Here is a 23,424-nt window from a genome sequence, read left to right on the forward strand (position 1 = left end):
ACTTCTATGTTCTACAATTATTTTCTTTTCTGCACTGCTATAACATCCCACCTGCTGAATCCCACTTTAACACCTAAGGTGTGGAAGCAAAATTACCAATTAACAATGTAGATAGCAGCAAATAGTTAAAGGAATTTTAAATTCTCATTATTTTTTCTGTGTTCTACACAATAGATATTCAAATTGAGTGTAGAATTCAAGCTAAAATAGGTTTTAATAGCTTTGTGCAAAAATAGCTTTTCCAGGGTTTCTGGTTGATGAGGGGAGAGCGGAGCCTTGCAGAAACAGGACTTTGCAGGACTCACCAAGTTTGCAGAGCCAGGAAACCAGGATCCACAGCGCCACCAGGTACGGGGTGGTGACATGATGCCACTTCCAGGACACAATAGGCAGTGTAGTGATGGGCTCCACTGCATGGCCACCTTCTCCAGTTGTGCCGTGGTTTGAGCTCATTGCATTGTCTATTTGTGGATTACGGGTTTTTACTTGACCACTGCTTGATAAAGTTTGATCTGGATCTTCACCCGCAAGGCTCAAGCCTCTACACACCATCAGCAGCACGCAGAGAAAAAGTGTAAATCCCCAAGAAGCTGCCATTCTTGGATAAAATCCCTTATAAACCATCAGCAAACTATATGCCATCAGATTGTTGACATAAATGTTCCACATACATCCACCTCTTCTTCTGACCAGAGCATAGTATCCACTCTCTGCTCTCCTGTATATCAAGGATACAGCTTTTCACAGCTTGTGAAACACTGCCCATTATGATGCTGGCCTGGCTCAACCCACTTTTGTACCCAGACCAGCAAGTTTGGTCACTTTACTCAGTGGTATAATTTAAGCCTGTGAATGGCTTTATTAGCAGCTTCTCACCAATATTAAACTTCTCAGATGGAGTTGATTAAAAAGATTTTTTTTTACATCTTTTTAAAGTTCTTTTTCATGTGATTTTTGATAATACACTTAACCAGTTCATCTCTCCATTTTCTTCCATTTATCCAATTCAGGGTTGTGAAGAGTGCTGGGGAGGGTACACCCTAAGAAAGTCGCCAGAGCTAACACAGAAAGACAGAGAAACAGTCACACCTATTCTATTTATTAGAAAATTAAAACAATACAAGAAATTAAAATGGGCACATCAAACTCATTTACACCTGCAGATTTTGATTCTCAGACAAGAGTAGCTTTGCATTATTCATGGTTCATAATAATCCTCATTTATACCCTCATTTATCTTCTACTGGCCCTTAATGAATACCTCTTAGTTCATCATCTGCCTTTAAACCAACTTTTTCCTAATTGTTTGACCCTCTGAAACGGAAGGTGGGTGGAGCATCTGAGATGACCATATTTGGGATGTCCTTTCTCCCTTCCATTGCAAGAGTCTGTTACGGCCCTAGCAGGGCCTCCTCCTGAAGGTGCCTGTGTGGGAGTGTCCTTCAATCGCTTCTGCCTGAGGTGCCACCTTTCCCTTTTACTCAGCTGACTGTCGTCAGTAATTAAAAGTATTTAATCCCAGGGAAAGGTGAGCTCTGGGCCAGAGTGCCATTAGTGTGGTTGCAGCTAGTGAGCTGTGTGTTTGTGTGGTTGCAGCTAGTGAGCTGCTCTCTTTTTGACTTACTTTTTACTTTATTGACCAATGCTTGAGTTTTGTTTGTTTTCCTTAAATGGTGATAGCGGCTTGTCCGTCTCTTTTAGTTGAGCTACTTTAATAAAACTATTTAATTTAACCCTTTTGCCTCCTTGACTCCTTTTTCCTGACCCGGACACTTTTTGTTACTTCCCCCTCACCGCCTAGACCCCTCAGGGGAATGTAACAAGTCAAAAGTCGAAAAACAGAGAGCGTTCAGAGCAGGCTGGAGCCTCACTAAATATTACTAAGAATCTGCATTATATATGCTGCAAATGCTTAAATGCATCCCACTAAAATGTGTTTGCATCATTGACCTATGTAGCATTTTATTTGTTAGTAATATTTCATCTTTCACACAAAATAGTAACCCAAGTGGTGAAAGTTGTTGTGGTATGCTGCAATACGAATGTATGGATTATAGATTCAGAAAGTATTTTAAATCACTGTTTTTATAATTGATATCTACCCATTATTTGAAAGGTTTATACATAATATTAAGATGTTTTGGGAAAAAAAAACTTAAATAATAATTTTCAATAGCATGTTTACTACAAACCATAGACTATATGACAGTGTTCAACATATATCTAATGTTGGAGGACAAATAAAGGATTTGTTTCAGTGCAGTTTTTCTTTTGCCAAGTGAAGGGTGAACCTAAAAACAGCAGGGGTTGTTTAAAGAGGTTATGTAAATGTTTTGTGTAGAAACACAGGAGCTAACCATAGTCATGGAAAAATAAACATTTTCTTGTCAGTATGAGAGTAGATGGTTAATTAGTCTGAGGTTTGTTTTGTGTCTTTGTTCCAGGTTCAAGTGAGACAGAACAGGGTGTTTGTATTGGGATACAGTTACATGTGGCCACTGGGAGGTGGAGGAGGAGGAGGTGTTGGCGGAGGGGGCAACTGATCATTGTTCATCTGCTTTGTGTCAGTAGAGCGAGTGCTGGCAGGAAGAAGCCCCAGGCGGTGCATTTCCATAGGTGAATTGGGAAGGTTCGCCTGGGCTCGCAATGACGGAGCCACCATGCTGCTGTCGGGCTCACCCTCTGCCAGCCAAGGAGGGATCTCCTGCAACAAATCCGTGGGGTACAGATCTGGCATGAAGGCTGGGTTCTCAATCCCACCTTAATGAAAGAAAAAACTGAATCAGTACCTCAGGGTTCAATATTAGGGCCACTGTTGTTCTCTGCATTACATTTTCATACAAGTGAAACCATTATTGGCTGCTCATCCCTTGCACTTGTGGTCTATCCACTTTAATTCAGCTTAAACGTTTAAACTCAAATACACTCGCTGTTCTGGAGTTGTTGTTGTTTTTTTTTTATTTGACATTTATATACCTTCCAAAAAAGAATAACCAATCCAATACAAAAGTGCTTAAAGCCATATTTATCTTCCAAACTTCAGTTAAGCTTAAGTTAGTGTTAAATGCACTTGGCATCAAACATCATCTGACGAACTTAACTTTCCAGAGTTGAAATACTGAAATATTCAAAATGTGGTGTATGCTAATTTATTCATTATTATTGTCCAAACTTAAATTTGTTCCTTATTTAAGGAATAACCAGTCATAAAGCTGGATTACCACAGTTATTACGTCATTGCTTTCATTAATACGCCTGAGCAGTATTTTATATTTTATTAGATCACCTCTGGTCTGTAGATGCTGCTTCTAAGTTTATATCCCTTTATATCTGCAGATTTTCATTGTGCTGGGTCCTTCTTGTCTGTGTACATAAACTCAACTCAACTGTGAAAGTGTTTTATAGGTGTTTGCTTGCAGAGTCAGTATTAGGAAATTCAAAATAAATTCTTTGATAATGAGCTGCTTTCATATTTGCACTGTAGCCCTAAACTGTTCCCAACAGGTAAGAATGGAAATATTCAACACAGACGGATTGAACATTAGCTGGTTTTTAACCTGTCAGTCCACTAGTACAAAGTCCTTGTGTTGTATGACAGTCTGGTGCCTTTACCTTGCAGCTCACCCTTAAATACTTTTTGTTGTGTGGTGTGGTTTGTGGCTCATCTGCAGCTCTGTAGAGACCTTTCTACCACACTTTTATATTTCACCTGTTTTGTTTTGTTGTTTTTTTTATTGCATACAAACTGTCTATTTAGTTCCCTCTGTTGTATGTTTCCCTAATCTCTGTGTATATAGTAACAGCATCTGCTACTCTCTTAATCATTCTCAAAAATATATGTTTGGTTTCATACAGGATGTAGAAAGTGCATTGATCTCACCTCCTGGTCTGTACGTGGCTCTCATGGAGAAAGAAGGGTATGACGAGTCATAGCCAGAGGCGCTATCTCCCTCTGAGAACTCAAAGTCTAAAAATTAAAATGAGAAAATTAGTTTGCTAAGGCTTTAAATCTGAAAAAAACAAAAGCACAAAAAACCCCACGAGCAGACAAACCTTCATCACCAGAATGGCAGAGTTTAGTCTTGCTCACTGACTTTCCATTTGGGATCTGTAGAACGAAGGAGATTTATTTAATCACATATGATGTTTAAAAAAAACTGAAGGTAAAGTAAAAGAGACAAGATCAACGCCCTCAGCCATGTCCAACCAATATCGATGTTACCTAGTTTGTCTAGCAGAGGGCACTCTGCAATCACTTATCAACAACAATCAATTATTATTTATGTGTTTGCCACATTTCTGCATATCTCGAGTCCTATTTCCTTGTTTGAGTTTCTGAATATTTTGAAAAGTGTCTGACTTCGGTTTATTTTGTATCGTTTATTATTGCTGATTATTGTTTTCTTAGTCTTTCCTTTGTGCCCCATTGTGTTTAGCTCCTATCTTTCCTTTGGCATCTTGTTGTCACCTGTGCTTTGCATTGAATCTAATTCTCTTGTCTCTGTCTCCTTGATTTGTATTAATGTCTCAGTGTCCCATTGTCCTTTGGCAATTCACACACAAATCTGTGCACTTACAAGTATTGTTTAATGCTTCCTTTTGTTTTCACTCCACGTCTAAATATCCCTTATGGCCATTGTTGTGTTGGCTGTCTTTATTGTCTTATTGTATTACTTTTTTTCTTTTATATTTTTATTGCTGCACATTTTCATTGTTTTAGTTGCATTTTAGTTTTTAAAGACTTTGTGCAGCATGAGCTCTGGGAAATGCGTTATATAAATAAACTTGACCTAGATAAATGACGCACATGAACAATAGGAGAATTTATATAATGCTATAATCTGGCATGTTTACATTCATGGAATTTTTTTTTTTACATTTATGTTCATTAACATGCACTGTCCTAAATAAATAAATTAAATTAAATTATAGAGAATTTATAGAGCTGATTTTGGAAAGATCCAAGTTTGTTTGGCATAACAGTACATTCAGATCATGATTCTGACTGATAACGCTTCCAGGCAGGATTTAAAAATTAATAAAATTAAATGTTTCTTGACATCAAAGACAAAAGAAGAAATATAACACAATGTACCTTTAAAAAAAAATCATAAAAACAAAGAAACTGAGGCAACATGAAAAAACTGTTCCATGATCAGATGAATTAAAATGTGAAATTCCTTTTGCAAGACATGGACACCACATTCTCAAGACTAACGGGGAGAGGGACTCTCTGGATTGTTACCAGCACTCAGTTCAAAAGCCTGCATCTTGGATGGTATGGAGATGCATATGGAAGTGGTTGCTTGCATATTTGGAAAGGCACCATCAGTGCTAAAAGGTATGTATAAAGGTCAACATATGCTCCCATCCAGATGACATGTTTTTCAGGGAAGGCTTTGCTAATTTGCAGATTGCTATCACAGCAACATGACTTCATAGAAGAGTCTGGGTGCTGACAGCCTGCCTGCAGTCCAGAACTTTTACCAACTAAAAACATTTGGAGCATCATGAAACAGGTCTATTGAGCCACCCAACATTTAAAAAGAAAAGGACAACATTTCTCTCCCAAAAGTCCAGCAGCTGGTTTTCAGTTTCCAGACCACTGTCTTGTACTAAGGATTTTCAGTACTACACTGAAGTCAAATGGGGAAAAAAAACTAAAAATGAAGCTTTGGGGAAGGACCGAAGGACATAATCAACTCTGCAAACAGTGGTAGGGTGTGCTTATTCCCTCTTTTTGTCTTTACCTTCTCCTGCTGTTCTTTCTTTGAGTACTTGACAAGTGTCTTTGGAGGTGAAACACCCATCTTTGCAGACTTGAATGACTCCAACCGGTTCCTCATGGTTCTCTGGAAGATCTCCTGGACTTCTTTCTCATCTCTGTTGATTTTGAAATCACTGCGACTGAACCCGTGCCGATACTATAAACAACAGAATGAGAAGTCAGTTTGTTACTCCTTTGTGAAACAGAAACCAGCAATAGTTCAGCCAGGACACACAGTCAAGCTCAGCCACAGTTCAAGCAAATAAGCTGAGGATTTGCATATATACAGAAAATATATATCTGTCTATAGCCAGCCATAAATAACAGTTTGTTGTTTTTAGTTCATATACACCTCAGTAATTTAATGGTTAAATGGACGTGCATTACTAGGATGCTTTAGTAAATCCCTCATGTAATGACTGAATTTGCACATTACCTGTTTTCTGCTCTTGTAGAGATGCTGATCCAGAAGGTGGTGAACATCAACTGCCTCAGGTTCCCTCATAGCCTTCATGGTCTGCTCGTGCATTTCCAGGCTCACTGATGGAATATTGTCTCTACTGCAGAGGAAGCCAATCATGTCAGTGACTTAAAGCAATCCAACAATATCAAAAGAGTCTGGTTTCATTTTTAAAATATGGTGGTGAACGGAAGCTGTTTGAAGGCACTGAATAGTTGCAGTAAGTTGTGTCTATTAAGTAGGCATAAAAAGTATTGAATGCATCAAATCAGTACATCAATTTTCTCATTAAATATAGTTCTAAAGGTGCTATTAATATCAAATTCTCTGGAACATGATCATCAACAACATTATCTGGAACAACCCATCCAATCCACACATACAAAGATATCAAACTATGCATGTCCAGAAATGAACTTATGTGTAAAATGACAAATGACACAAAGAAAAAGCATTGAACACATGAAGAAAGGGAGATGCAAAAAGCCATGAAAAGTCATGACACCAGCAATCAGAACGCAATCCAGCCACTTAGTGCAAATTAACTTCAGCTTGTTCAGTCCCAATTGATGGGTTATAAACTGGAGTCTCATTATCAAGGTGTCACACGACAGGCATCTCATGATCAGTGAAACCAGTGAGCTCTCGCAACACCGTCAGAGCATAATTGTTGCAAAACACACTGATGGCATTGATTAGAGAAGATATTTTGAAATTAGTGAAGGTTGCAGTGAGCACTGCTGGGGCCACGATCCAGAAGTGGAAGGAACATAATTTCAGCATAAACTACCCATGACTAGATGCTCCTAGTTTCTTGAAACCACGAAAACTTTTGTACAAAGCATTAAAACAAAATTCAGTAAGCACTTTATCCATGTGTCATTTCTCATTATTATACATAACTGAATTTATGGACATCAATAGTTTGATTTCTTTGCATGTGTGGATTGGATGGGTTGTTACTGACATCTGGTGAGAGTTTTATTTCAACAACACCTATAGAAATATATTCACTTAAAATCGGTGACGTGTTTAATACTTATTTTACCCTCTGTATATATTTTCACACTGTCATAAAAATCCAGATTGCTCACCCCATAGTGAACATTGCACCATCATCATGTATCATGTATGGTGGGATGTCAGGCATGGCCTCTGTGTATTCACTTTCCAGCTTTTTCTTGAAATCAAGAATGGCGCTGTCATTACGGACAAACTCCAGAGAGCCTCTACGCTCGCCCTGCAACAGAAGACACCAGCAGTAATCTTCTCAGTGTCATTTAATTTATACTTGAGCAAAATATACTTGAATTTGCACAAATGATTCTCACTTCAGTCACATATTCCATGGCATCCTTGAGGTTCAGCTGATGGAAGACATCAAACACGTCATCTTGTTTCTTCCTTGCAGATGGCTTCATCAAAAATGGCGTCATCCACCTCTCCTCAAAATGCCTCCACCTTTACAAAAAGAAATATCACTGTTGCTTACTTTAAAATTAAAAGGCATTTTGGAATTATGTATTAAGTCTTGTACATACTTGCTCCTGAAGTAGTTATCTCCTATTTGTCCTGATATGTCTTCTATGGCAACCAGAGTGTGATTAAACATCTAAAGAAAGGAGAAGGACTTTGTAGAAACTGGGCGGGAAACGTTTTTGTCGGTGAAACATGACGTGTTTTATTAGATTTACCTTGTTTGTAATTTTCTCTAGGAGTGAGACCTCAGTCACTGCAGCTCTCTTTACTTTAAGCCACATGACCAGAGGTTTCATCGTTATTCCCTGTAACAATGTCAAGCACAAATGTGCCAACAAAATTAAGCTCTAACACAGACTGTGTAATTAACAAGCAAACTAATGTACACATATTTTAGCTAATTATCAACTCCAAAAATTCACTACCTGCAAGATGACAGTGAAGTACACCACAATGAGTGTAGTGCAGATCATCAGGTTTTTCTCCTTTATCTTTTTCTCATCCAGCAACACAGCCAGGCCATACGCAACAGCCCCTCGTAGGCCACCGTAGCTCATGATCACCATATCCATTAATTCAACTGGGACCAGCCTGTACCTGTTAAGGATCCACTGCAGGAAAAACACACCTGGAATATACATACAAACACACACAGTTATTTAAAGACTTCACACATCGGTGGTGCTTTTTGCTGGATTGTTGAATTACGCTTTTAGTAAAGCCCAGCACTCAAGTCTAGTGTTTTCTTTGCCTCATACTAATCTCATTGTTGTCCCTCTTGTGTACAGACTTTTCCTGGATTTCCCCTGCCGCACAGTGTTTTTAGAGACAGCCTGAACAGAGTAAATGAGAAGACATTGTTTGGCTGCCCCTTCCCCTGGATTCCTGGAGCCCCTATTTCCCCTTATCACTACCTGTATGTATCACTCTGGTGTTTTCATTGTAAATAAACTGACTAAACTTGAATACTGTGAATCCTGCCTCTGAGTCCGGTCGCTCAGTGTTCTTGACACGTGTATTCTTGTAAATGTGTGTCAATTGATCTTTGTGCTGCAGCAGCAGAAGATTTCTTTGCATAACACCCCAAGTTTTTAACCCCGCAATGTGTGTGATGCTTTGACTCAACAGTGATAGCCAAACAACAAAATCTCACCAATGAATCTATACACAAAGACGAAGAAGACTGTGAGGAGGATGAAGCCCGTGTTCCAAACCCAGATAACCTTATCGATGGCCGAGATACCGAGGAAAACAAAGATGATGGTTTCTGATCCGTTGGCGAAAACCTTCATGGCGTATTTGACTGTTTGGACGGAACTCTCATCCATGTTTGCTCTGACGTACTTCTGACATAACACACCGCAGAATGTAGTCCTACAGAAGGAACCGCAAAGTAAACTCTAAATATGTTTACCTCATTTTTACATATACAAAATGGATACGGACATAATAAAACAAATTATATTTCAGTTGTGAAATACTCACGAAAGGATAGCAGACAGAGAAAGCATCTCAGCAGTCAGGTAGGAAAGGTATCCCATGACAAAGATGAAGCCTGGCTCGATGATCTGGATGTTTTTTGTGCATCTGGTCAGAAGTGAAATTAGTATGCCGAATGCTATGCCCACAAGGGAACCACCAAATGCAACTACAAAGAAAGAAACTGTGGAGAGAGAGGAAACATATAAAAATCTATTTTTTTAGTGCTATTGTTTACTCCCCTCTAAAGCTTACTAGCCTTACAGGGCAGTGATAGCATAAAAAGTGTTTAATTTATTTTGTGTCCACACCCGACAAATCAAAATGGTCAACACATTTGTGTGTTGCAGCAGGGACACTCTACACTTTGCCAGACTTGGCTGTGAGCAATTACACTGCATGAACAAATACATTTTCTTTTACCAGATTAATAAATGTTATAGCTTACCTATTCCTTTAATAATTTCTGCTGCATTAATACGGCCTCCTCCCAGCGATACAAATGCATCAAACACATTAAAAAGCACCTAAGAGAAAAAAAAGAAAACTTATTGAGTGATCAGTATATATAAAAGAAACAAACAAAAAACTGTCAGCGTTTGGACAGTCAGACTGGAATGTTTTCAGACTTTTCTTTTCTAGTATGTAGCACTCAACAGGAGATAAACTTCCATCATATTCTCACTGCTGGACCTAACATCAAAACGGGAGGTGAGAGACTCCTGTGCCATGGTTCTGATTGAGTATGTAGTTAGTCTGCATGGGGTTAATCACAATGTGGCTACACAGGAGCCAAACATTTTGTGGTAAATTCGGTGGAGGTGGGTTTTGTATTTACACAAGCAACAGATGAAGTAAAAACACAGCAGCGGTCTTAAGTCAGTGTTCTCCTGAAACAGAGCTGCTCACTGTTAATGGCAGACTGTGTGACCTGCCCAGAGAATTTACCGCTATGAATATTATGGCTGTAAACATCCCCTCCAGTACAAACACAAAACAGACCCTGAGTGATCTTTAAGACCTTCACTGAGTTTCAAGCCACTTTGCCAGAGGGCGTTTGTATTGTAGTAGGAGACTTCAATCAGGCAAACAGGCCTCGTTTCCAAGCCCACTGCTGTTAACAATGCTGACACATGACTGCAGTGCTGCACCTGCTTCTAATCACATCGTTAAGTATGCAGATGGCACAGCAGTGGTGAAGATAGTTGGCAGCATCATGTTTCTGGGAGTACAGATAACTGATAGCCCGGGCTGGTCACTTAATGCAGCATCAGTAGTTAAACGGGCTCGGAAGCACCTGCATCGCTGTGCCGGATGAGGAGAGCACACCTTCCCCTTCCCATTCGCTCCACTTTCTAATGAGGCACCTTGAAAACTTGCTGAGTAGCTCTATCTCCATCTTATTCTGCAGCTCCAGTGTCTCAGAAAAGAAATTGCTGCAGAGCTCATCAGAGCCTGCAACATCATCAAAGATTACCATACTACTTGGTACACCAACTTTCTCTGCTCCACATCCCTGCCAACTTGAGGAGGGGCATCAAACAGGCCAAGGAGGCTTTCGGGTGAATGATAGAGGGCTTCCTCACTTCCTCAGGTGTGGAGGGGCATCTAAACGCTAACCAACTACAAAGGCCAGAGCCCCCCAATCCACAACGGCAGCATCAAACTTGCAGAGGATCTCACACCTTTGCCCAGTATGATCACTACTACAGCTCATTCAGCACCATAAGTCCAGACATCCTAATCACCAAAGGTCCAGTTTCTTCAGGACATAGGTAGAGACTTCAAGAGGCATAGACGGGTCCTCTCCCCTCTTATAGGAGGAGAACAGATGGAATCTGTCTCAATCTTTAATTTTTTGGGCACCCACATCTCCAATGGTCTTATGTTAATGTTGGACCCATAACACCAACGCCCTCATAAAGAAGGCTCAGCAGGTCCCACACCTCCAGATGCACAAACAATTTCTTTCCCTCGCCATTCGGACTGTTAACAAACACTATATATGTATATATTTCTCTTGTTTGTTATTTATTCCTGCTGTGTACTGTTTTTATCTTATACCTGAACAGTTGATATGGAGCACAAAATTTCATTGTACATGTACAATTACAAGAAGGGCCATTCTATTATATTCTATTCTAGTTACATAATTGGATCTTGTTACCAAACAAAGTTGCTGACACCTGCTTTATTGCAATTTGTACTCACACTCGTGGCATACATCAAATGAAATTAAGTCTGAGTTTATTTAATGCTGTATCATAAATCAGTTATTACATTCAGCTTTGAATGAACTAAACACTCCCCGTGATTCCATCAGAGGCCTCCAACCTTGTTTTTAAAAAGGGTGTGCAAGCTTTCAAGCAGTGAATAGAGTGTAACTTCATGATTCAAATTAGGGCTGAAGCCATCGATTATTTCAGTAATGAAGTAAGCTATTGATTATTAATCACCAGCAATCATAAATATTCAAACTGAGAAATATCAGAATGAACTGCCCTTTGTTTTCCATTTTAGAAACTGCAATGTTTTAAAGTTTACCTGCACACAAAATATGTAACATAATAATAATAATAAAACAATTAAACCCTTTAAATGTATTAAATGTAATGTGATTCTTTTAACGAAAAAAATTCTTAAATGCAAGAGTATAAAAATGATCTCAAGTACAGTCAAAGGTCAAAGTCAAATGAAGTGCGATGTATACGCAATTTTTATTCTGTCTTGTTAGAAGGCTTTCTGACATTATTAGGAGGCATGATGTTAAGATAGCATAGACATTAATATTAATACTTAGTTTGTTTTTCTTCATATCAAAATTTGTTAACCAGGTGCTCTGTTAAAGGACTCTGGCTTGCTTTTTCACAGTAAAGGTTTTAATAGTCATTAAAGGAACAGGCGCTGCCATTTTGGATTCTAGAAACCTGAGCTCCCCGTCTCGGTAAGGTCTCGGCCTCATTGCTCTTTGCGGTGTGTAAACAGACTCCACGTTTTGGTTTGATGAAAAGCTTGCGTTTACAGAGTTTATCATACTAACCACTGTCACACCGTCGTTGAGCAGCGACTCTCCAAACACTATGATGAAGAGGACTTCGTTAACGTGGACCTGATCAAACACAGCTAAGACAGCCACGGGGTCCACAGCAGCCATCAGACTTCCGAAAAGAAGATACTGCAGCAGACCGATGTCCAGGTCACCTGTACAAATACAATAAACCTAGCTCATATTTTCTGTAGCTGAGAATGACAAAGTAAGCATTCTAATTCCTTAATAGAATAAATCATGTCTCCAGTCTCATCCAGTGCAGTGGACAAGGCCTAAGCATAAAATAAACTTATTAAGTCTGCATTTGGAGAAAGTTTGGGAGTTAAACCAAATTAGCAGCTACTGATGCTGTTGTTTAATGTATTCAAACAAAGAATAAAAGTAAAGGATTAAAGGATTACTGTAATACTAAAGAAAGCTCTTTTCAGGCAGCTTGCTTAAGTCATGTGACTGTACTAACTATCATTTGTTCATCATGTCTTTGTTACAGAACAATCACAGCCTTCAGGGGTAAAATATAAAGCCAGGTTTGAAGTGCTTATGTTTGTGTCATTTGTGTCACAACAACGTGTTGGTTATGATGGTCTGTCTCTCTTCCATTGTTAATTGCCTTTTTTCTCACTATTTGTCTGCTACACTTTGAGAAACATGAATTTGTATTTTAGTTTTTTGTTATATAAATAAAGTTTTTTTTCTCTGTTTTGTGCAGCCAGCAAGATTTACTGTGCACGTTTTATGCACAGTTCAATTATTACGATGCAGAGTTTGTGCTTTACCTTTTGTGAGTTAAATGTGAGTATTTAAAAAAAATAGCACTAATTAGCCCCCAGTTTATGCATACAGCTTAATAACCAAGCTTTCTATCAGTAGCTGATAATGTAGAAATCCACCCTTTTTTCCAACTTTGGCCCCTTCTGGATTATAATAACCAACATGCTGCTGACCAAATCCTTATCAGTCATGCCTCAAAATGTGGATTGTTAGTTCCAACGAAGTAACTAACTGATATTTTTAAATGTCTCCTTCTTTTACTTAGATTTTTAATAATCATTTAGCATGCTAAACAACACTACAAATATCAGAAATCGTAGCTATCAGTCTAAACATCTCAGAATGGTTCGCTTCCTCTGTGTGAGTCGCAGCAGCAGGTGTGCTGAAATGGAATAAATTAAAGATCCTCTCTTACCCATGGCTCCTCCCATGTGACACCCCCATAGTGACAGCCCCAAACTGGCAGCATTCCAGCAGGTCCCAATGACGGCATGGATCAAAATAGCACCCAGGTTAGTGAAGAAGAGCTTGTTTGGCATGTGGTAGCCTGAATCCAGAATGATTTGAGGCAACAGGAAATAGAAGAAGACTGTCGGGTTCAGTGAGAAGGTCTGCACCTTGTCTGCACCCCAAATCATGCCACCCAAAATGAAACCAGAGCAGATGAGGAGGGCACTCTCAGGTATATAGTTGGTGACATTATGGTTGGCCTCAATGACTGAGAGGAGAAAAAAGATCAAGACAAAGACAAGAACCATCAATCTATTGTAACAACCTTTGATTTTAAGCCGCTCTTCTTCCTGTCAGGAAGGAGCTGGCAAATGTTCAAAGCTCAGTTTACTTCAGTTCACTTAACATTAAATATAAAACTCTAGTTGACCATTTGCAACTTCTGCAAATGATCAACTTTTGCTTATCTAAAAAAAAGCATCTGGGGATATGAGCAACAAGTGAGGTGGTTGGATTGTGTGTGAAACCTGTCTGCATAACCAAAGATAACCACATGTTAGCTCATAAAGTGTCATTAAAATTTATATAATAAAAACTACTGAACCACAGTGTACACCTGTTCTTACCCCACAGGGTTGCACTTATGTTGTGCACATTTGTATTTAAAATTAGTTGAAGATTAAATTCCAGAAACGGTAGTCCCCAATACAGCTTACATTTGTGCAAGGAGAGAATCGAAATGAATATTTTTGCTGGATGAAAAATAAGTCTTTTTGCTTTTAGGTTTTAGAGTTAATGTACAAATTTGTGTATGTCACTCCAAACATATAGAAAGCAGCTAAAACAATCATAAAGCTTCCAATTTTATATATATGTAAGACTCATATCACAGTAAAAGTGAATATATTGTCATGAACTGGCTGTGTGGAGGCAGATGAGGACCCAAACGCAAAACTCACGGAGACAGGAACTGAACTCAAAATCGCTGCTTTATTGCAGGCCTTACAAAGAAACAGAACTAAACTGGGAATGCTAACAGAAGACTGAGGGAACACAGAAAGGCACACAGGTTCGGGGAGGAGACATTGACGACGCAACACTGAACTGAGGGAGACATAGGCTGTATCCCAATTCAGGGTCTGCAGCCTTAAAGGCCGCATTTTAAGGCCGATTACGTCACGTCACCGCGATACGACGAAGGCTGTCCCAATTTGAAGGCTGCTCGAAATGCGGCCCTCAAATGCGTCCTTAATTTCCCTGAATTTTAAGGACGTGATCAAAGCTCATGTAGAAATAAACAAACAAATGAACAAAAGATGTTCTCCTTCATTTCTGTCAAACAAAGCTGTATGAAACGTTTCCAGCTGTTAGTATCATGGTTGCTAGGCAACCTGGGCAACGTGACGGAGGCTAGACCGTCCCATTTCACAAGCCTCGCACTTCCGGCCTTAGCGGTCTTTAAGTACACGGCCCTTGAGGATCGTTGAGGCTGCGTACTTTAAGGCTGCAGACCCTGAATTGGGATACAGCCATACACATAAATACACAGAGGGTTAACGAGGGAAGTGGGAGCACACGGGGAACACAGCTGACACAGATAATCATAATGAGACATGGCAGGAGTAAACACAACACTGACGGGAGACTGTCAAAGTAAAACAGGAAGTACACAGAGGTGCAGACAGGAGGAGAGAGAGAGCACTGGGAGAGCACAGGCATAATGGGCTGGGGAAACATGGAATAAAACACGAGGGGAGACAAGGGCTCACAGACACACACAGAGGGGCACACAGGGGGTAAAAGTCACAAGGGGAAATCAAATAAGGAACAACGTAACAGAGCAACCCAGGAACCATGGCCTAAATAAGGAATTTAATACATGAATACTAAGAATGCTGGGCCAACATGGCCCAGGATCATGTCATATATTCTCCCATTACTAAAACATATTCACCAGCAAGTTAAAGATTCTCTCCACACCATGCAAAGGTTAATCACTTCTTTAAATTTAACTCAAAGGAACCTCTTGTAAAAAAAAAAAAAATACTGGAAATCTATAAACAAACAAAAAATAATGAGGTAACTTCAAAAAAATATATTTTTACACTTTTAAACTCTCACTTTCGATTGCTAACTTGACTCCTTATAAAACCACATCTGTGCGGTCTCTCGTGAAGTAGATCAGCTGAGATTTTGAGGAGTTAGCTTTACGTTTAAAAAGGTTTAACTCAAGAAAAGGATGACCAAACAGACCAGCAGCACTGACCCCAAGAGCCAGACATGCAATTATCTAGTGACCAGCTCTAAATTAAAAACCAGTAGACTATAGGCCGACCGACCATATACAAGATTGCAGTGTGTGACTGTCTGGTTTAGTTATTGCTTTGATAATTTATTGCTTTGTTTGTATTTTCTGGGCACGTCCACGGGGATTTGTGACACAGTCAGTGATGGAACAGAGGTCATTGGATACCTGTTAAATTTGTGTGTTCAGGAGCATTTTCACCAGCTTTCCTTTAAATGAAGAAATACATTCAAACATATACTGTAAATGAGATGGAGCCAAAATCCATCTGCGTATACCGTATAATGTGTGGAAAAGTTGCAACAGGTGTGTGTTGTGGTGTCACGGTCACTGAGTTTTGTTGTGTAGAATTCTGTAATTAATAACCTCATTTGGTTTTATCTTATTTTTTCCTCTATTCTAGGTTTGTCTAATTTCTCCTGATTTCTATCTCTTCCATAGTAGTCCAGGGTTTTTTTTTTTAACTCCATTTCCGATCAGGTTTCCTGTCGCCCTCTGTGTTACGATTCTTAGTCCTCAGTTCTTATTCTTTGGAATTTACATTGTTATTTATATTTACTTTATTGTGTTTTGGTTCAGTTTAGCCTCTCCGTGCCTTTTTGTATCTTCTTGTCAAATTCCTGCCTCTGTGTAACGTATTTTCCTGTTGAGTCATTTGAGGTTTCATTTTGTTACAGTAGTTTCTGGTCTCCTGTGTTTAGTTTTACCTCCTTGATTAGTTTCAGTCATTCCTCATGACCTTCCTGCATATATAACCATGTCCTTGTCTTTGTTATTTGTTATTGTGTGTATTTACCCTGCCTTGTGTGTTTCTCCTTTATTGCTCCATGTCAGAGTTTTCATTTGACTGTCAGGCAACTTTGTATTTTAATTGTTATGCCCTGAACTAGCAGGACATAACCCCTTTGGACTTTGTCACTTTCTGCCTTTCAACTATAGCAAAACTGCTTCCTGCTAAAGCCTGGACAGTTTTATTCTGACAACTGGAAACATAAATAACAATGCTGTTGGTATTGGGAGAATTCAGATTCAGACTATAATTAGGGTCTGTGGACAGATATAAGGTTTTAATGTACTAAGACAGAGGAGGCTGCTGCAGTGATGAGGCTTTGTCCAGCTGTCCACATATCCATCAGCATTCAGTAGTGTGGACTTGGATGGCCGATGTTGGAACGGCGATGATGAGATCAACATTTCCTCCTGGATGAAGTAGTTGGTTGGGCTAGAGAAAGCTCCTCGCCCTCAGCCAACATATTCATCAGGCTGGAAGTTGTGCCAGCTCTCAGAGAGTCAGAAGGGCTGGATGGATATGTGGACAGCTGGACAAACTATTTTTAAGATCATCTCGTCCACGTCTGCTTCTGATCACCAGTACTGCAACCTCTCCTCGACCATCCACACTGCTCTGCCTTAGTCTGCAGTTTCACATCCTCAGCTCTGTACCTCAGGATCAAAAAAACAGTCTGATTTGGCTGCTATGCTCTGAATTTCACTCTTTACTTGATTGAAATAGTTCTCTACACTCTGGACGCACTGCACAGACAATGTTGTGCTGAAAAGTGATTTCTCGTATTTGCCAAAAAGTGATTTTCCATATTTAAATTGCTTTTAATGACTTATTGGCCTATGATATGTGAAACATATGTCAAATGTATCCCTCATGTCCATCCATCCATCCATCCATCCATTCGCTTCTGCTTATCCTTTTCAGGATTGTGGGGGGCGCTGGAGGCTATGCCAGCTGTCAAAGGGTGAAAGGAAGGGTACACCTCATTCACTTCCACATTCACACCTATGGGCAATTTAGATTGCTCAATTAACCTACCCCCACTAACTATCCCTCATACTCAAGCTACAAACAACATTCTTGTCACAAGGTAGAAGCCACAATTTTTTTGGCAAAGTGATTTTTAAATATCCTTCTTTTATCCAGTTAAATTGACAATGACGCTAAAAAAAGAGAGAGAGACCTGGCCAAGAGGGCAGCAGAAATTGCAAGAAGTATAACAATAGTTCTGTAAAGATATTTCAACTGGCTAAAAAGGACTGGATTAGTTATATTGTAGGTAAAATAGCCCAGTGGTTAAAATACTTGCAAAATAAGTCATTTCTTTAGTTTACCCCTTTGTAAATCCTATTCACTAAAGTCTATTTTCTCTGTTTATTTAGTCTATTTATAAGTAAAGGTATTACATATTAAAAAAATAAAAAATACACACATTGGAAATCACTTTTTGGAAGACAAAGTGCAACAGTGGTATTTGCCAAAAAGTGCCTACCCATTTATAAACTCCCATAAATAACTTGTTGGCCTATAATATGTTAAACAAATGTCCCCGTATCCTGGGACATGAAAACTTATGATGTCAAGTCATCTGGAGCCCCAAACAACATTCCAGTCACAAGGAAAAAGTTATAATCAGTTTTTTTTTTAAGTGAGTTTAACCTCACCTTTATTTATCCAGTTAAAAAGTCTCATTGACGTTGAACATTTCTTTTTAAAGGCTAATCTGGCCAAGAGGCTTACAGGAATGCTAAAAAAAAATATAACAATAGTACTATTAAGATATTTTAAGTGGCAAATATAATTGGATTGGTTATAATGTAGGTTCAATAACATGGGGTCATAAAGATGAAAAAAGGGCATGTTATATATAACCCCTTTGTAAAGCCTGTTCACCAAACTCTGTTTAAACAGTATAGATAAGGACATTACAACCAAAAACTCTGCAAAAAACTTTTTTTGCAGACGCTCACTTTTTGGCAGATATTCCGCGAGTCCTGTCTGATCGGGTATCCTGCCAAAAAGGGATCGTCTGCCAAAAAAAAAAAAGTTTTTATGTGTTTTTAACGGCCAATATCTTTAATTATATTTGTAAATAGACTCTCCACAGACTTGGCTCGTGTTAGAGCGGCCATCAAGTAAAAGTCGGCTTAAACAATAAGTGTTGCTAAGCACGGTTGCCGATGTTTCACATTGATTTCTGTGAGGTTCAAATATCGTCCAATCGTCCATGAAATATAAGATGATGGGGTTTTAATTAAACAGAGTTGCATAATTTTTTAAAATTCTAGTTGTGGTTAATCTTAGATTGCAAAGTGCCCTGAGACGACATATGTTTGGCTCTATTTAAATATCACTAAAGTGTATAAGCACACACGTTTTTATACATTTAAGAGCTCTTACCTGAGAAATAATAAAAAATAATAATAATAATTGCACCAGTGACAAAAATACATGTTGTGCGTAACCCTAAACTAGAAACAAATTATTACTACTTCAAAATTATTTTAAAAAATATCTTGGGTGCAGAGGATTATTTTTAACAGATTTCAGAAAAGGAGAGCACTTCCATGAATTGGACTTTTTAAGACTTACGGAGTTTGCAGAGCCAGCAAACCAAAACCCACAGGGCCACCAGGTACTGTACGCTGATGTGATCCCACTTCCAGGTCACAATAGGCAGTGTAGTGATGGGCCCCGCTCCATGACCACCTTCTCCAGTTGTGTTGTGTGTCCCAGTTTCTGTTTGTGAACTTCGGGTTTTTGCTTCTTTACTAGCCAGGCTCAAGCCTCCACACGCCATCAGCAGCATGCAGAGAAAAAGTGTAAATCGCCAAAGAGTTGCCATTATTGGATAAAATATCTTAAAACTTTAATCAAACTGCTATTTAGACTGTTGATGAAAATGCTCGAGTCAGCCTCAGACTGCAGCTCAAAGTCTCATTTCCTTTTTCTGCGCCTTCTTCTTCTCACTCAGATCTCTGTCACTCTCTTCACATATGTATCCATATCCTCATCTGACCAGAGCATGGTATCCACTTTCTGCTCTCCTCTCTGTCAAGGATACAGAGAGGCTTTTACAGCAGGTGAAGCTCAGCCCATTATGATGCTGGTCTTTCTCCACCCACTTTTGTACCCAGACCAGCAGGTTTAGTCACATTACTCAGTGAGTTCTATGAATGTCTGTATTAGCAAGTTTTCATAAAATTTCTACTTCTCAGATGGAGAAACTCCTTATACATACTTATGGAGCTCTTTTTTGAAGCAGGTGTATGTGTGCTTTGATTTTATTATGTCATAAGTTGAGAAGATTCATGTTTTTAAAAAATAAAAAAAATGAAAATTTTGATCCAATGTAATATATGATATCCATACATTACAGATATAACTAAGCTGTTGCATATACTGATCAGGGGTAATGTCACTTAAACTTGGATTCAAGTGTTTTACTGGACACAAGGTCCTGCGCTGATTGGAGAGAAACTATGTTACAAACACATATATTATAATATACAAGCATGAGTGAAAATTTAAAAATATGTACAATGATTTGTGTGTAACTTTTGAGTTACAATAAGCAATTTCAACCCATTTTTACGTTGAGCTTCGCAAATACTTTTTGCTTCAAAAAGCGTCCTTTCTCTACAAGTGTCTAAAAAGTATTTGTGACAGTGTTTCCTGAAGCCTGAAGCTTTTGGCTCTCAGCTAACATCAGGTTACATGATGGCAATCTGTGTTTAACTGAACCAAAACCTTTTTGGTTTAACATTAAAAAGGGCAAAAATATATTAAAAATATCACAACAATGAGCAATTTTTAAAATTCACCCTGCAAAGTTGCTCACAAGGGCAGCAAATCAAATACAACATAAAAATATCAGCTTTAAAAGAAGTGTCATGAGCTGTATGTAGAGTGTAGGAGTGCTGAGGACCCAAATACAAACAAGTGAACTGAAAATACACCCCTTATTATTCTGATGCAATGTCCAGTACAGAAATCAATAAATCTACTGTAAAACATAGTGGAAACCAGTACAAAGAGGCTAAAACAACACAGTTCAGAAACACTAGCTTTGATATTCAGAATGTGTTCGAACAGTGTCTTTACTATTTCAACTATGCAGACAAGCTGTGAAGGAAGAGAGAAGACCTGTCTTATTGCGCACAATAACAAATACTGGACAGGAAAGCAGGAAGGCACATGCCATAGTGCCATTTAGCATGTGGTCATCCAATCACCTTGTGGGCTAAAGCGGCACCTGGAAGACCTGCCTTACTCATATCTTTTAATGTTTCTTGTAAGCACTTTAAACTGCCTCCTAGAAAATGCAGCATAAAAATTCTGTACTGCCGACAATAGCTGAAGATTTAATTGATATATCTATCTTAAATCTTACATATGACTTTGGTTGTTCCCTGTTACTTATTCTAAGAAAATATAACAGAGAATAGTGGGGAATATGGATTAAGCTTCACTACTGAACAATTAAACCTTTCTTTTTGAGCAATGTCCTGTGACAGAGCTGAAAACCATTTCTCTACTACATACAAACTCACAATTGAAAATATCCAGCTGTGTGTTGAAGAGCTCATGTACGAAACACATTCACTCTTCCTGTGATGTGTTTCAATAAAGCCTGTGGAAAAAGGAGAAAAGTGCTGAAACTTCATGCAAAATAAAATTCAACAGTAGTTGGCACGCAGAGGAAGCAAACACAGATATTCTTTTGATAAGATAGATATCTGTGCAGGTTTGCAGAGACTGATAGTCTGAACCATGAAGGGAGACTGGGAGGACAGTTAATGGTTTACAGTGGCACAAACCACTGAGCCTCCATAACAATGTTGTTTCCAGTTTGAGCCAGCACAATTTGCAATTATAAAGCAATAGTTTCATAAAGTGTAAATAGGTAATAAAGTTACTGAACTATTTTAAACCGCTTGCACTTGGTTGGGAGGGGGAGGTCACGCTGTCAAAAGAACATGAGGAACAGTCAGATTTGGCATGGTTTAGTCCAAGTTCATTAAAAAAAAACACAAAAATAAATTTAAAAAATGCTGGTTAAAATAGAAGCAGCATTTAAAACAGCAGATAGATGATTTTATTACTGTATACTTGTTGAATAAACTAAATACACATCCTAAAGCTGACTAAATCTAAACCTACCAGCCATTCAGAATTAGCTTGCTTTGACTGTTTTTATTACACGTATCTAAAAAGAAAACACCTGTAAATATATTGCATGTCATTACCATAATGCCATCTTTTTGATTTCATGTGTTTTTGTACCAGGATCAGGACCATTAAGAGACTTTGTCTCCCGGTTTTCTTCAAGCTGATGTTAGCTTAAAGCTGTTAACTTTGTGATGAACTCAGAATGTTCAAAATTTTCTGAATTAGCCATGAATCAAAGATTAGACACAGCCTACTGTTATCAGAGAAAAGTAAGATTTACATCTAAGTGCTATTCTGCATTAGCTGGATTACATCTGTAGTCAAATCTAAAGACATTAGTTTACAACAACAATGCAGGAGTACAGAGGAAGCCCAGAAACACAGAATGTCAATTTACATGAAGCAGACAACGTGAAATTTGTCATTTCAGGAGATTTGTGCACACATGTTTTTAAGTTTCTGTAAGTGGGTGAATAAATGTTTTTAGACATTTGTACACAGGGGGAGTTTTTAGATTGTCAAAATAAACAATTTTTCATTTATAAATGTTAATAACCTGTTTTCAGGTTTGGATATACACATTTGTAAAATAGTTTCACGTGTTTAAATTACTTAGTTTGTGTGTTGCTTTGAGCACTCTTCAAATTACACACAAATTGATTTACACGTCTGGTATGAAAAGCAGTTGGGGTGACTCACAGCTAAAGCTGCGTGTCTAGCATGACCATATTCAGGCTGTCTCAATGAAATCATACGGAGTCAAAAGTAGAAAAATCTGTCTGAAGCTGAAAATTTAGAGAAGCCTGAACTTTTTGCTCACAACAACTACTTTTACTAGAGAAAAAGCATTCTCTTTACATTATTGCTTGTAAATCTTCCTAGGTTTTTCTTCACAGAGCCGCCCCTTATGAAGTTATTCATGAAGCCATTAATTTTCCAAAACAAACAAGCATTGCCTTGTAACCTTTTACATCAAAATATTGAGAATGACAAAAGCGACCGTGATGCACTCTATAGTGCAATAAACGGGAAGCATAATAGCATGATAGGTACTTTAATGCCATTTCCCCAACCGATCAATAGAGATCAAGTTAATCAAAACCAATGCACTGGTGTCCTAAGCAGCTGGCATTAAGTTTTATGAAAGCTTTTGTAGCATATGTTGTGCTAGAATTAACTTTACATACAGTTTCTATCACATCATCTTTGAATGCAGTATTTAAAGGGGACTTTCCTGGCTAACAGAAAGAACACAAGCAGAACAGATCTTTCCTGTAGAATTGTTTGTTTTTAACTATGCGTGCGTGTGTGTGTGCGTGTGTGTGTGTGACACAAGTGATAAAAGGGCCGAGAGGTGATTTGACTCATCGACTCATCACCTGTGCTCCCATCACCCCCTCCTCTCCTATACTTAACAAAAGTTGTGTTGAGCCGTCATCGCCACTATACAGGCGTGTTTAGGTGACAGACGTTTTTAAATGAACCGTGGTTTAGATGTGGCGATTCTTTTTCCGACTTCTTAATAAAGGCTTGCCTTTCAACCAATAAATCACCCATATCAGCTCCTATTTTCATTGGAGTTTACATTTGAATACCTCTTTAATTCTGTCACTTTGGTCAAATATCCAGGATCAGGAATCAATTAGGAATTTTCTAGAAACGTTTTCAGCACAAAGGAAAAAAAAAAGAAAAAAGAAAAGAAAAA

At 38.6% G+C, this 23,424-nt stretch overlaps 1 protein-coding gene across 1 annotated transcript; it reads right to left on the minus strand.

Annotated features, from left to right (window-relative positions):
- Positions 1–1,083: 1,083 nt before the first annotated feature.
- On the minus strand, positions 1,084–19,615 carry LOC146492893 (sodium/hydrogen exchanger 3-like). Its single transcript, XM_085148462.1, has 16 exons — positions 19,140–19,615; positions 13,421–13,723; positions 12,226–12,386; positions 9,634–9,712; positions 9,192–9,369; positions 8,860–9,080; positions 8,132–8,334; positions 7,922–8,011; positions 7,769–7,839; positions 7,559–7,688; positions 7,322–7,467; positions 6,204–6,327; positions 5,751–5,924; positions 4,054–4,108; positions 3,881–3,967; positions 1,084–2,760 (listed from the first exon to the last, which is right to left on the minus strand). Exons 1-16 carry the CDS (start codon positions 19,390–19,392, stop codon positions 2,486–2,488), a joined length of 2,550 nt encoding a protein of 849 aa, XP_085004588.1. The 5' UTR covers positions 19,393–19,615; the 3' UTR covers positions 1,084–2,485.
- Between the last annotated feature and the right edge of the window lie 3,809 nt (positions 19,616–23,424).

This window comes from Neolamprologus multifasciatus, chromosome 22 (assembly GCF_963576455.1).
Source record: "Neolamprologus multifasciatus chromosome 22, fNeoMul1.2, whole genome shotgun sequence".
In the NCBI taxonomy this organism is placed as follows: Eukaryota; Metazoa; Chordata; class Actinopteri; order Cichliformes; family Cichlidae; genus Neolamprologus; species Neolamprologus multifasciatus.